Source organism: Crotalus tigris, unplaced genomic scaffold (genome assembly GCF_016545835.1).
Source record: "Crotalus tigris isolate CLP2741 ecotype Arizona unplaced genomic scaffold, ASM1654583v1 scf7180000018103.2265978, whole genome shotgun sequence".
Classification (NCBI taxonomy): Eukaryota; Metazoa; Chordata; class Lepidosauria; order Squamata; family Viperidae; genus Crotalus; species Crotalus tigris.
In genome coordinates, this window is record NW_024096824.1 from 1,687,666 (window position 1) to 1,700,931 (window position 13,266).

At 36.3% G+C, this 13,266-nt stretch overlaps 1 protein-coding gene across 6 annotated transcripts in view; it reads right to left on the reverse strand.

Moving 5' to 3' along the window:
* LIFR (LIF receptor subunit alpha) overlaps window positions 1–13,266 on the reverse strand; it is a 106,761-nt gene that overhangs the window by 25,008 nt on the left and 68,487 nt on the right. For all 6 annotated transcript variants that reach the window (XM_039347934.1, XM_039347932.1, XM_039347931.1 and 3 more), the window contains 5 exons: window positions 12,315–12,480; window positions 11,327–11,394; window positions 10,346–10,559; window positions 1,172–1,348; window positions 507–608 (listed from right to left, as the gene is read on the reverse strand). In XM_039347934.1, the coding sequence (XP_039203868.1) occupies window positions 507–608; window positions 1,172–1,348; window positions 10,346–10,559; window positions 11,327–11,394; window positions 12,315–12,480 (727 nt within the window). The remainder of the gene's footprint in view (window positions 1–506; window positions 609–1,171; window positions 1,349–10,345; window positions 10,560–11,326; window positions 11,395–12,314; window positions 12,481–13,266) is intronic.

Sequence of the window (13,266 nt, forward strand, 5' to 3'; positions counted from 1 at the left end):
GGATTATGATTTATGTTTAGCAGAATTCTGTTCTGCAAGAAAAGTGGGAGTCTAGAACAGCTCTTCACTCAAGTATTCTTTGAATCATTTTCAACGTGGGAAAAAAGTTCAAGAGTTGCATTCTGAGAGAACTTTCCTTTCTGGAGCTGTCTTTATTTCCAGCTAGACCTATAGACATTTAAGTTACATTTAACATTAAGGACTGGATTTAATGATTACATTTAGATTACTGCAGCATTTTCTCAAATGGCTGAATCCTGTTTATACTCTATCTTCTTTCCCCCTTTATTTTCAAGACAGAGCTGTAATTCTTCTAATTGTATCCTATTATTTGAAAATAAAAGATCTGAGCCAACCAGCTGTATAAATGTACTTAAATGCAAGCGCAAAGCTAGTATTAGCTGGCTCTTATTTCATATCCTGGCTTTTGTTCAACAATCTCCACCTCCATTAATGAACACGTTTCTGCCAACAACTTTTAACAAAAAATAATAACATGTGCTTACTCAATTCTTGTATGTAGCCCTTGATATATCCCAGTAGCTGATATCCAGTTTCTTTGCAGCAAAAGATAGAAAATGTGTATCGAACTCCAGGCTGGAAGACAGCTGCAACACAAAAATGTAATTTATAATTTTTTCTTATGGCACTAACTTTAAAATAAAGATATATTTTCATATCAAGCAGGTAGGAAACAATCTTTTGACTTAGAGGAATGTATTTTTTTACAATAGAAATTGAGAAAATTACAACTTATCTAACAATTGGGTCCTTTCAATGGAATATGTTGAGCATAAGTAAGCTGTAATAATCATCTTCCTCAAAATAAATTTGGCAGTTTCTTGGGAGTTTTTCCTTTTTATTTTATTATTTGTTGATTTATTATTGGTACATAACTCTTTTCTAGAAGGGCTTGCATTGTCTACATGACATGACTTGATATGACTTAACATGTGCTATTGTGACCCATCAGCAGGCAACAAGAGCCAGCGGTCCAAAGTAGCATGTAGTACAGAGAGCTGGCTGCTTTAAGGTAGCTCCTTAAGCATAGGGAGCATCCTCTTGTTAGTTGCCAGTTGGCTTCTTGAAATATTTATATTGTAAAAGGTTTCTGCCTTTCTTTGTCCACTTAGCCTTAATTTCAAAAGGAAAGCTGAAGTGTTGCTCTTACCTGATTTAATATCAGCATTTGTCACACTTGAAGAAAACGTTTCCCAGTGAACAGCTGTACATGGCTCAGGACCATAACACCACCTCACTACGTAGCCACAAGTCACATTGGAGTCCGGGTGCCAATCAAGAGAAATAGTATCATCTTTTCCAATTCTCTTTTCTATAGAAACATCACCTGTTATAAAAGTAATATAAAAGATTATTCCTTAGAACTATGCACAAATATAGCATGCTAATTATGACTATACTGCAGATATGGCCCATACAATATATCCTGTGGGTTACATTTTCAAATATCATTTTTATCTCAATGAACACAAATAACACAAGATCCTTTTAGGTGACCACACAGTCTTAAGTTCCTTAGGCAGGGGTATTCATGCAACTTGGATTTAAAGGGACCTTGGAGGTCTTCTAGTCCAAACCCCTGTTCAAAGAGGAGACCCTTTACCATTTCAGACAAGAGACTGTCTAGTCTTTTCTAAAAAAAACATCCAGTGATGGAGCACCTACAACTTCTGGAAGCAAGCTGTTCCACTAATTAATTGTTGTCACTGTTAGGAAGTTTCTCCTTAGTTCCAAGTTGCTTCTCTCCTTGATTAGTTTGCATCCATTGTTTCTTGTTCTGCCTACAGGTGCTTTGGTACATAAGTTGATTCCCTCCTCTTTATGGCAACCTGTCAAATACTGGAATACTGATGTTGTGTCACCCCTACTCCTTCTTTTCTGTAAAACCCAAATCCTGCAACCGTTCTTTATACGTTTTAGTTCCCAAGCCTTTAATCACCTTAGATGCTCTTCTTTGCACTTTTTCTAAAGTCTTAACATCTTTTTTCTAATGTAGTGATTAAAACTGAAGGCAGTATTCCAGGTGTGGTCTTACTAAGAATTTATAAAAATGTATTAATACTTCACGTGATTTTGATTCTATGCCTCTGTTTATACAACCTAGGATTGCATTAGCTTTTTTGGCTGCTGCCACACACTGCTGGCTCATATTTAACTGATTGTCCACTAGGACTCCAAGGTCCCTCTCACAGTTACTGTTTTTGAGCCAGGTTTCACTTAATCTATACTTGTACTTTTGTTTTTTCCTGCCTAAGTATAAAACCTTGCTTTTCTCCACTTTAAATTTTATGTTGTTGGCTAGGGCCCATGGTTCAAGTCTGTCAAGATCTTTTTGGATCCTGAGCTTGTCTTCTGGGATGTGGCTATTCCTGCCAGCTTAGTGTCATCTGCAAATTTGATGAGTTCCCCTTCTATTCCCTCATCTAAGTCATTTATGAAGATATGGAAGAGTACTGGGCCTAAGACAGAACCCTGTGGCACCCCACTTCTTACTTCCTTCCATTAAGGACAACTCGTTGAGTACGGTTTGTCAGCCAGTTACAAATATATCTGGTGGTGATGCTATCTATCCCACATTTTTCTAGCTTACCAAGAAGTAGGTTGTGGTCTACTTTGTTGAATGCCTTGTTGAAATCGAAGTATACTATGTCCACAGCATTTCACTGATCTACTAATTTACTCATTTTGTCAAAAAATGAAATAAGATTGGTTTGGCATGATCTGTTTTTAGCAAACTTGTGCTGACTTTTATTTATAACTTTATTTGTTTCTAGATGTTCACAGATCTGTTTGTGAATTATCTTTTCCAGTGTCTTCACAGGTTTTGATGTTAGGCTGATTGGTCTGTAGTTTCCTGGGTGTTTTTTTCCCCTGTTTTGAAGATGGGAACCACATCAGCTCCTTTCCAATCTTCTGGTGTTCCAGAATTTTTGAAAGATACAGTACAATGGTTCTGAGATAACATCTGCCAGCTCTTTCAGAAATTTGGGATGTAAACCATCAGATCCCAGTGATTTATATTCATCAAGATCAGCTAGATGTTCTCTAACCATTTTCTTGCTTATTTTAATTTTTATTTCTAGTCTGTCTTTTATAGTTAGGTTTTGGGTAGGTTGGGCTATAGTTTCTTTTTGTGTGAACACTGATGCAAACAATGAGTTAAGCAGCTCTGCTTTCTCTGTACTCTGGACCTGGAATAGGCAGATGTTGTTGTTTGATGTTGTAAAAGGTGTTAGTCACAGAATAGAAGCTGTCCCAAGTAAAGCTTCCTTTTGCAATTAACTGATGGCAATTTTGTCAATGCTGGTAGTGTTCAAGAAGTGCTTTAGATATTTTGGGATTGCACCAAGGTACCCTGGTACTTATCTTTGCTTTATTTTGCCATAGCCATTGTCTTTGTATTTTGTGATTTTCTTCCATTCTTCTCTTTTATTCTACTGCCTTCAGATATTGCTGTGCCCACTATCCAGTTGTTACATCTGGGATATTATGTGGCAGATGCTTGTCTGTTTGAATTTTATTATCATTATGGCCCTAGCTTCAGTATAATTTCTCTGCTTAGGACAACTCAAAGCAGAAAACTAGATCAACTGGTGTACTTTTACATGCAAATATGTTAAATTCTACAAGATATTACCATAATAAAAATCAATGACATTTTAGGTTAAAAATGGGAATGCAGTGTTAAAATTTTATAAAAATACTTTTCTTTTACTCATATAATTTGGCTCTAAGTAATTGGATAGCTTAGTTCAATGTTCTCAATCTTCACAACTTTAAATGCATGGATTCAGTTCCCAGAATTCTCTAGCAGGAAGCTGGCTGGGGAAAGTCTGGAAGTTGAAGTCCATGCATTTTAAAGTTGTCAAGTTTGAAAAATACTGTACTAGACTGCTAAGCCACTTAGCATCAAATAGCAAATGTGGACTTGAACTGGCATGTTACAGAGAGAACAGGACAACTACTCTTCAGCAATGGGGTTTAATGCAAAAGCGTGGGTTGGGTTTTTTGTTTTGGTTTTTGCTATCCACAGCAATGTTGCAGGTGGAATGTAGAAAGAGAAGCAAGCAGAAGCCATGGAAGCAATACAATCAGCAATTTTCACAAAAAAGTACTCTATGGAAATTGACCAATTTGATTTTGGTTACTTCAAAAGAAATCCAATTTTGTTTCAGGGAATCATGGCATCTTTTCAAAGTATCTCCATTGGACTGCGAGCTTGGGTTTTGTGCCGTACCCTGTGGTGATGGTGCTGATGATAGCAGTATTCCAATATCTCAGGGGCTGCCACAAAGAAGAGGGAGTCAAGCTATTCTCCAAGGCACCTGAAGGCAGGACAAGAAGCAACGGATGGAAACTAATCAAGGAGAGAAGCAACCTAGAACTAAGGAGAAACTTCCTGACAGTTAGAACAATTAACCAGTGGAACAACCTGCCTCCAGAAGTGGTGAATGCTCCAACACCGGAAGTTTTTAAGAAGAGACTGGACAGCCTTTGTCTGAAATGGTATAGGGTTTTCTGCCTGAGCAGGGGGTTGGACTAGATGACCTCCAAGGTCCCTTCCAATTTCTATTATTATTATTATTATTATTATTATTCATTAAGGTTTAGCATACTTGGAGTTGCTTCCTTGTATACACTTTCCATTTACTATCTGAATGGGTTTAGGCCATTACTTTGGTTGACAATGTCAACTTAGCAAGAATCTTTTAGCACTGCAAATAACTAATGGCAGGGGCATTCACAGAAAAGAATAAACCTATCTCCTCTTTTCTGAAAGCAAAGCAGAATCAAAGCATAAGAGAAGCACCCCTTTCTGTTATGATCTTCATACCTTAAACAGATGGGCTTTCGGCCATCAGCCAACTAGGCAATGGGTTACCCAACCTCCCCCATCTCAGTATATACTGTATGCTTCTCCTTATTCTGGACTTTTGTAGGAAAGAGAGATATTTTATTCCTTAACTATTGCTCAGCTCCTCCAGCTTTTGTACTGCCAACTGTGCTGACAGCATTCCTTTCTAAATTCCCTCATAAAAAAACACAAGCTTATCTCAAGCAAAACACATACAAATACACATAAATGAAGCATTGTCTTCCATAAGCATCTGTAGTATTTGCAAAAAGCAGAAAGTCCAGTCTGTAGCAACAGCCAGCGTATTCCTCATGCTGCTTTTTAGATGAGTCAGCCTCAATGAAGTTGATTCATGACTCATGATGCCTCTCACTTACGTTACAGATAATGCAAAGACACATTCAGTCATCCAAAAATGTTCCTTTGTAAGGAACATCAGATGAGCCATAAGAATTGTAAGTTGCTCATATCAGTCAGAGCTATAGATTATAGAACCTGGAATAGTAGTTAATGGTTCCTCTGGAAAAAAAATCCCCAATATAATTTACAAGGAAATTCCATAATTCTAAAAATAGCATCAGTCTGTTCAAGTAAAGTTTATCATTTAAAAAAAGAAAAATCATATCTCAGTTTTGATTAGAACAAAACCTATTTCAAAGGTATATGGCATTCTATCTAACCTAACTCTGATCCCATAACACTAGAATATAGAAATAAAAATTTCCTCCTCTTATCTTTGTCTGTTGTTTCTTTCTTAGTTAAATAAAGGGAACGACTTGTCAGACTGGTTCTTTGTGAAGTGCCAGGTACATATAAATCACTGTTAATAAATCAACTGCTTCCCACTGATAAGTTTTGATCATAAAATGTCTGCAGGTTTTTAAACATTCTCAGATACATGCTGACAGCACATGGCTATTTTGAGCATACAAGTTATGTTAGTATCATCATCATCTTTCTCATTTTAGTGAATCGTCAATAGTAGTTTGAAGTTTCAGTCAATAATCTGTGCCAAGCTAGGTTCCTGAAGACCTAATGAATGCTGAATATATTGTCACTAGTATAATTCTTAATTTCAATACTTCTTTACAAAAACTAGAAAAACATAGCTATTTCCGTGGTCCAAGATTTTCTGAAGAAAGCCCTTTTCTTTTGAAAATAATTCTCCTGGCATAGGAAACACAGCTAAACAGAACAATAGACAGATGGGGGGGGGGACGGGGACAGTGTCAATCTAGGATGAAGGAAGGAAGATGATGCAACTAGATTAGCATATATATGCCTAAAGTTTATTGATTTATAAGCTTTAAGTATCAGCACACTTAATTTTGCAAATGTTTGTATGTTAAACTTTAAAATTATAAAACAGAATGGGAAAAAAATCTGAGCACCACTACTCTAAATAATAAGAACCATCATTCTTTTTAAAAAACAAAAATTCTTACACCAAGATTTTCTCTAATAACTAAATAGCCAGAGTCATGTTGTTGTTTTTCTTAACAATAGTACATAAGTTATTGGTGTTTGCTTCTTCCAGAAATTTTTTTAAAAAATCACTCTAATTTAAAGTCCTGGAGTTTCCACATTTAACCCTACTTAGCTATCTCAAGGTACATTTTGATTTATTTATTAAATTTCTATAGTTGCCAATCTCAAATAAGTTCCTCTGGGTAGTTAATCATAAAATCAATTAAAATCAAATACAAATGTAATAACAAAATAAATGCATATGTATAACAAGCAAGAAAAAGAATGATAATAAATATCAATATAACCAAAAAATGGGACCTTTAACACATTCAGGGCCTCAGGCTGAGGCATATAACTATGTGTTGCCAAAGGCCAACAGGGTTGGGCCATCCTCATTGCTGAAGGGAAAATGTTCCAGAACTGAGTTACAATTGAGATTGCCTAAAATCAAGGTTGGGCTAAGCATTGTCAACTCTGCAATATTCTCCAGAAAGGAAATTTCAAAAAGGAAATTGAGCTTCTTACTGCCTGAACAAGACTCATCATTAATCCATCTTAATAGAATATAGATTAAGAATCTTTCTCACTGATTCTAAGTGTTAGTATGCCAAAGCTAGGAAGATGAAGGTGTTATATCAGCCAGTTGTTGTTGAGATGGACTCTGGTCCAGAAACAGCACATGCCATAATATATGCAGTAGTCTTTAACATTGCCAGATACATTTTTGCTTTTGGTTTTAATGCAGGAGTCCCCAATCTTTGTGGCTTGGCAGCCCAGCTGGGAGAGGGAGAGGGAGAGGGAAACTGGGCCACCTGAGTGGTGGGTTGGTGTGAGTGGCGGGCCAGCCCGGGAATGCCTGGTGGCCTGCCACTTGCACAAGTTGAGCTGCACATGCGCATGAATGCACTCCGGTCAGCCACTCACGCAGCCCAATTCTGGTAGTGGGCCCTGGCCGGGAGGTTGGGATAAAGAGATGCAAAGAAAAATGAGAATCAGAAACCTAAAAGACATTTATCAAGACATACATACAAAACTATTTTGCTTTTGGGATAAGCAACATCACAAGAAGTGTTTTTCAAAGAGAATATCAAATAGTAACCTACAATCAAAAATGAAGATGATTATGCTCTAATTTTCATATAAAACACAGCTGAAGTAGAGGAGAAATATTTTATTTGCAAACAAACAAAATTTTGGATCATGGCAGCCACCACAGATGGAGCAGAAGAATTGCCATTTGATAGCTACCAAAAGATGCTGCTGCAAAGCCATTGTGTCATGACGTACAGGAGAAGAATGACTTCTTGTGTTTTGATGTCCACACTTGACTTTCATGCTGTATTTATTTGATTTGCAAGTTATATTCTGAGTGGCCAGAGAGCTGCCAAGCTAATGCCCCAACCACACCTGTACCTTCCCAGAATAAAGGGTTTTACCATAATCTATAGTAGTGTTTTTCAAAATTGGCAATGTTAAGATGGGTGGATTTCAAGACTCAGAATACTCCAGCCAGCTCTGGGTCTATAGGAATCAGAATTGAAGGACAACAAAGAAGGACATTGAAAGAAGCAAGTTACAGTCCACAAATGTGAAATGTTACATCATAGCTCAGTACAGCTGACTTCTCTTTCATTAAAAAAAACTCAGAACACCCGTTCTCATATCACTGTAGCACAGGAAGACTGCTTGTCCTCTTTCCCCTTCTTTCAACCATGAGCTTCAGTAAAAGTAAAGAGTGTTATCAAGAGTTTCAGAATATTATGATCCAGAACTCTGATTGCCAGTTTGCTTGTGGACTGATTGGGGGACAAGAGAGCGACAACAAGAGAGGCGATGATCCCCGAGCTTATGAGTATACAGACGGATGTGAGACTATTAGAAGCAATATGGTCAACTGGGGTGGGTAGACCGGTAATGCATTCTATGAGCAGAGTGCACAAACTGCCGGTCTTATAATCAGGCTTTCAAACCTCCAGCATTCCATTCTGACAACTTTGGCAGTTAGCTGAAGAAAGCTAAGTTTATCAAATAGTTGTTAATTTATTAAACAGTTGTTTTTATATTTATCCCGGTGTTCAACTATTTTTCTCAACACACACACACACACACACACACACACACACACACACACACACACATATATATTCCTTAATTATCTTAAAAACTCGACTCCCAGGTGTATTCATATTGAAACTGCAACAAAGTCACTGAACTCTAGGATAAATAAAAACAAACTGTTTAGTGTTTAATACTTAGCTTTCATCAGTCCTCTGCTGATGTCTTCAGAGTAAAAGCCAGTAGTTGGAAGACCTGCTTATATAGCCAGCTGTTTCAGCGATCTGGTCATACAGCACGTAACCGATCTACCCGCCCCTCGCTCTCCCCCAGTCAGCGGCACGATTAGGAGCAATACAGCTAACTGGGGAAGAGCGAGGGACAGGTAAAACCCTGTTTTACTCTGAGATGTCAGCAGAGAACTGATGAAAGCTAAGTATTAAACAGTTTGTTTTTATTTATCAGAGTTCAGTGACTTTGTTGCATTTATATATATATATATATATATATATATATATATATATATATATATATATATATATATATAATCTGTAGGTGAGTGGATTTGCTCTTGACTTGGTCTTGGTGGAAATATCATGTAGATGTTTTTAATTTCTTCAGTTTATGTTCTTACCTAGTTATAAGATTGACAAATTAAGGGATCCTAGGTCTTTTTTTAAACTCCCACATCTTATTGACACTTTGTAACAAAAATAGAAAATATTTTAAATTCAATTATGGAAATTATTGTATGACTGAATCATACTTTTACAGTTCAATAGACATGCAACTTATAGCATCCTTCTATTAAAGGGAGAAAACATGGCTGGAAGAATATAATCCTGGGTTGGATAATCAATAATTTCTTAACATTTAAGAGATGTTAAGAAATATTAGCTCTGTACATATTGCCTAAGATTTTTTTTAACCTGAACATGTTCTGTTTTAGCTGTGCATTTTTAAAATAATATGGATGGCTATATAAATGTTTTAAATAAATAAATACCATAAAGCTTTGAAGACCTGACTTTTCCCCCAAGCATTGGGGTAAGAGACTTGATGACTAGGGTTTTGTTGCTTTTTATGTTTTTTAAAAGTTTAGTTTTATAGCTTTATTGTGTTTTTTATGTTGTGTTTACTTTTGATGGGGAGCCATCCAGGCTTGTTTATAAAATAATAAAATAATAAATAAAATAAAAAATAATAAAATAAAATAATAATAAAATAAATAAATAAATAAATAAAATAAAATAAATTCCACAGTGGTCAACTCTATTAATAGTTGTTTCTGCTCTCTTCCACAAACAATTGCATTAATAAATAGTGTTCCTGTGAGGAGTCTTGTAAGAAAAGAGGGAAGAATTGGGAGGAAGCAAACTTCCTTGAAGCCACTGTCCGCCATTTCCGGAAAAAGGTAGACATATGTGAAATTCAGGTGGATGCTGACATTAAAACTTCCACATTTGGACACGCAAGCTTCAATCTGGCCCCATTAACAAAGCAATAGGATCACTATTTACACACATTGTTCATTATTCTGACTTGTTTGAAAGCTGTTATCCATCATATCCAGGCTCATTGGAAACTCAGTGGAAGTGCAATTAATGGAAGACTTCTTATTTATTTGCTCAAGAAAAGGAGAAACATATGCTGCCAAAAACCTTGTTCAAAATTCAGCTTATAAAAGCAATGCAGGATTATCTAAATTTTCCCACACGCTCAGAGTGGGTAGAACATCTAATGTTTGCACTAATCTTCTGCTGTTTATAGGACTTTTAATGGAAACTGAAATACTGCAAATACCATCTATTTTTTTAACCAGCATACTTTTAAAAAAATCATGAAAAGGTGATATTGTTGTTTTTAAACATAAAGTCTCACTGGACCTTTTCTGCTCACTCTTCCTACAACTTATAAACAATGTCAATTTCCTCTGTTACTTACCCGCTGGAAGCTCAGCACTATTGATTGAAGAAGGAGGAGAAACACCTGCCTTATTCTTTGCCCTCACTGTAAATATGTAATCATTTTTCCAAAGTTTTATTTTGGTGGAGTTTTGGGATGCAGGAACTGATTCATTCTTTGTGGATTTATCTGGCAGTGTCCAATATACCTCATAAGTCTCTATCAATCCATTGCTTTCAAGAATAGGGAGTGGCTGCCCAGAAAAAGATCACAAACACAAGCAGATAATTATTCCAAGGGAAAAAAAGGAAGGAAGTGAGAGAATAAATAAATGACTTAAAAAGTCTATCATAAATATTCCTTATCGTCCTCTGTTTACAAAGCACTGGACAAACCACTGCTATACAACTGTCCTTATTGCACAAAGACATACAAACGGTCCAGAAGACAACATTTGGTGGGACAGGTCAAAGAATCTTGGCATGGAGTACACAAGCATGTCTTGCCTGAAGATATGTTCTACACATGCCAAAATCACTACCATGGTTGACTATCCATGTATATTTCTGACAATGTTGCATCTGACTGTGTTGAGGATATTTTTACAAAACCATTTCTCCTGTGACTGCTGAGAGGAGAAATCTTCCCAATGGTGCTTATTTGCCTTTGAAAGAGATATGTGAAAGTTCAAGGAAAGTTCAATCTTCAGTCAGTTAAATATTGACTCAGTTTGGTCCAACAGTTAAGGCACCAGGCTAAAAACCAGGAGGCCGAGAGTTCTAGTCCCTCCTTCGTCATGAAAGCCAACTGGGTGACACTGGGCCAATCATCCTCTCTCGGCCCAACCCACTTGTTGTGGATAAAATAGGAAGAGGAAGGAGTATTAGGTATGTTTGAGGCCTTGAGTTACTTATAAAGTAAAAAAAGAGGGATTTTAAAAAATCTAATAAAATGCATTTTAAAAATTGATATTCAAAACAGAGTTAATGGGAACTTAGACACAAAAATCTCAATACATACCTTCCAAAAGAGAGTGACTGTATCATTAGCATCTTTTTCTCTCCAGATATCAAGCTCTCTTGTTGGTTCTAGGAGAAGAGTGGTTAATTGCATTAATGAAAGTATTAATTGTTAATAGGAATATATAATAGGTACATTTTCTTTTAAAAAAACAATTTATGTATTGTCCAATTTTTATTCATCAGGCATTGTATAATTTGCAACCCTGAAGCTTTTTCATTGTTTGGAAAAAAACAATGGGGAAAAATTATTTATAGTTACAGAGACATAGACTTTTCTTATATCATTTAGCCTAAAGATATTCTGGATACACCAGATGTTACTTACTACTAACATTTCAATTAATTAATTGCCAAATAGCTGTAACATTTTAGTTGTACAAATTAACATATCACATGGTCTGAAATTTGTGCAGTTTTGAGTTGTGAGTTTGAATGTTTTCATTTATATATTAAAGTTTGACTCACAAAGTGGTAAGATAAAGTTTTATTGAGGAACAGCTTTTTAAATAATCTACTATTATTTCTGCTTCTGTTTTGGGAACTTTTTTTACGTAGAATCTATCTGAAACTATCAAATAATAAATCAGTGTGACACTACAGTAAGTCTCTGTTTTGGAAGAGTTTCTGGTACTTTATAAAATTTATTTTGGTGGTTATGACCTATAAAACACAGTATGATTATTAAAGATTCACTTCTCAGATTCGTGATTCCAGCTGTGATTGTGTGTAGATAATTATGCTCTGCAATTTTACAATGTTTTCATGTTGATCCCATGTGAAAATCATGCAAAATGAAGAGGATGTTTATGCATGATTTGTGCCATGACAAAGCCAAAAATGGTCAGATCCATAATTATTAGGATGCACTTGGTGCTTAGAGATGTCTGATGGTGTTTTCAGGTGAATCTCATAATCATAGAAAATCATGAGGGCTCATGTTTAATTTCAATTTTCATTCATAGCCACCCAAAATTTAATAAACTTACTGGCTTGCTGAGTTGTGTCGGTCTTGTTCTTGCTCCAATTACTCCATTTCCAAAAGAAAGGCTCTGGAGTTGCACAGCGAACTCGGAAAATGTAATTTGTGTATGGACGCAATTTGCCCACTAAGATTGTATAACGTGAATTTTCTGAATTATTCAGCAGTACATTCTTAAAGAAGAAAACAGGAACATATCTTTATGTCAAAGAGCTGATAATTAGAACTATCATTGTGGGTCCAGATTTTATTTATTTTATCATTAAAGTTCTATGCTACGTCACTGAGGTGACTCTAGGCAACTTACAGTCATACAATTCAAATATCATATAAAACATGAAAACAATAAAGAAGAACCATACATTTCAAATTCAGTTAAAATTCAATTAACCAAGATGGAAAAGAAAGGAGCAGAGTGTGCATGGGGAATAGGTGGCATCTAATTAATCCATTAAACTCAAGATGCCATTCCCCATTGGGTCCTCAGACCAGCTGGCAGACCCAGGTCTTCAAGCCCTTTTGGAAGTCCAGAAAGGGGGGGATGTCACTCAGAGGCAGGATACTCCAGGGGTTGTGTTCCTTGGTAGAAAAGATTCTTCTGGATGCCACTAGGCACAATTCCTTGAGCAACGGGGTCTGCAGCATCCTTTTCTGCCAGTGCAGATGGGGTGGGCTAATCCCATTGGAAAGAGCTGGTTCCTCAGATAACCTGATCCATACCATGAAAGGCTGTTTATATAATGTATCACTCTTTTGTAGGAGCATACAAATTTAAGGGGAAAAAATGCGTAGATCCCTTTCATATGTGACACAGCAAGAGAGATCTAATGTTCCTCTGAATGTTGTGCAACCAATGAATGTTGCAAAAACAATCTGTTGATTCCACCTAATTAGTGCCTGGCAAAAGGCAAAGCACTGATGTACCCAATCAAGTATGCTTGCAACCATGCATTATTTCC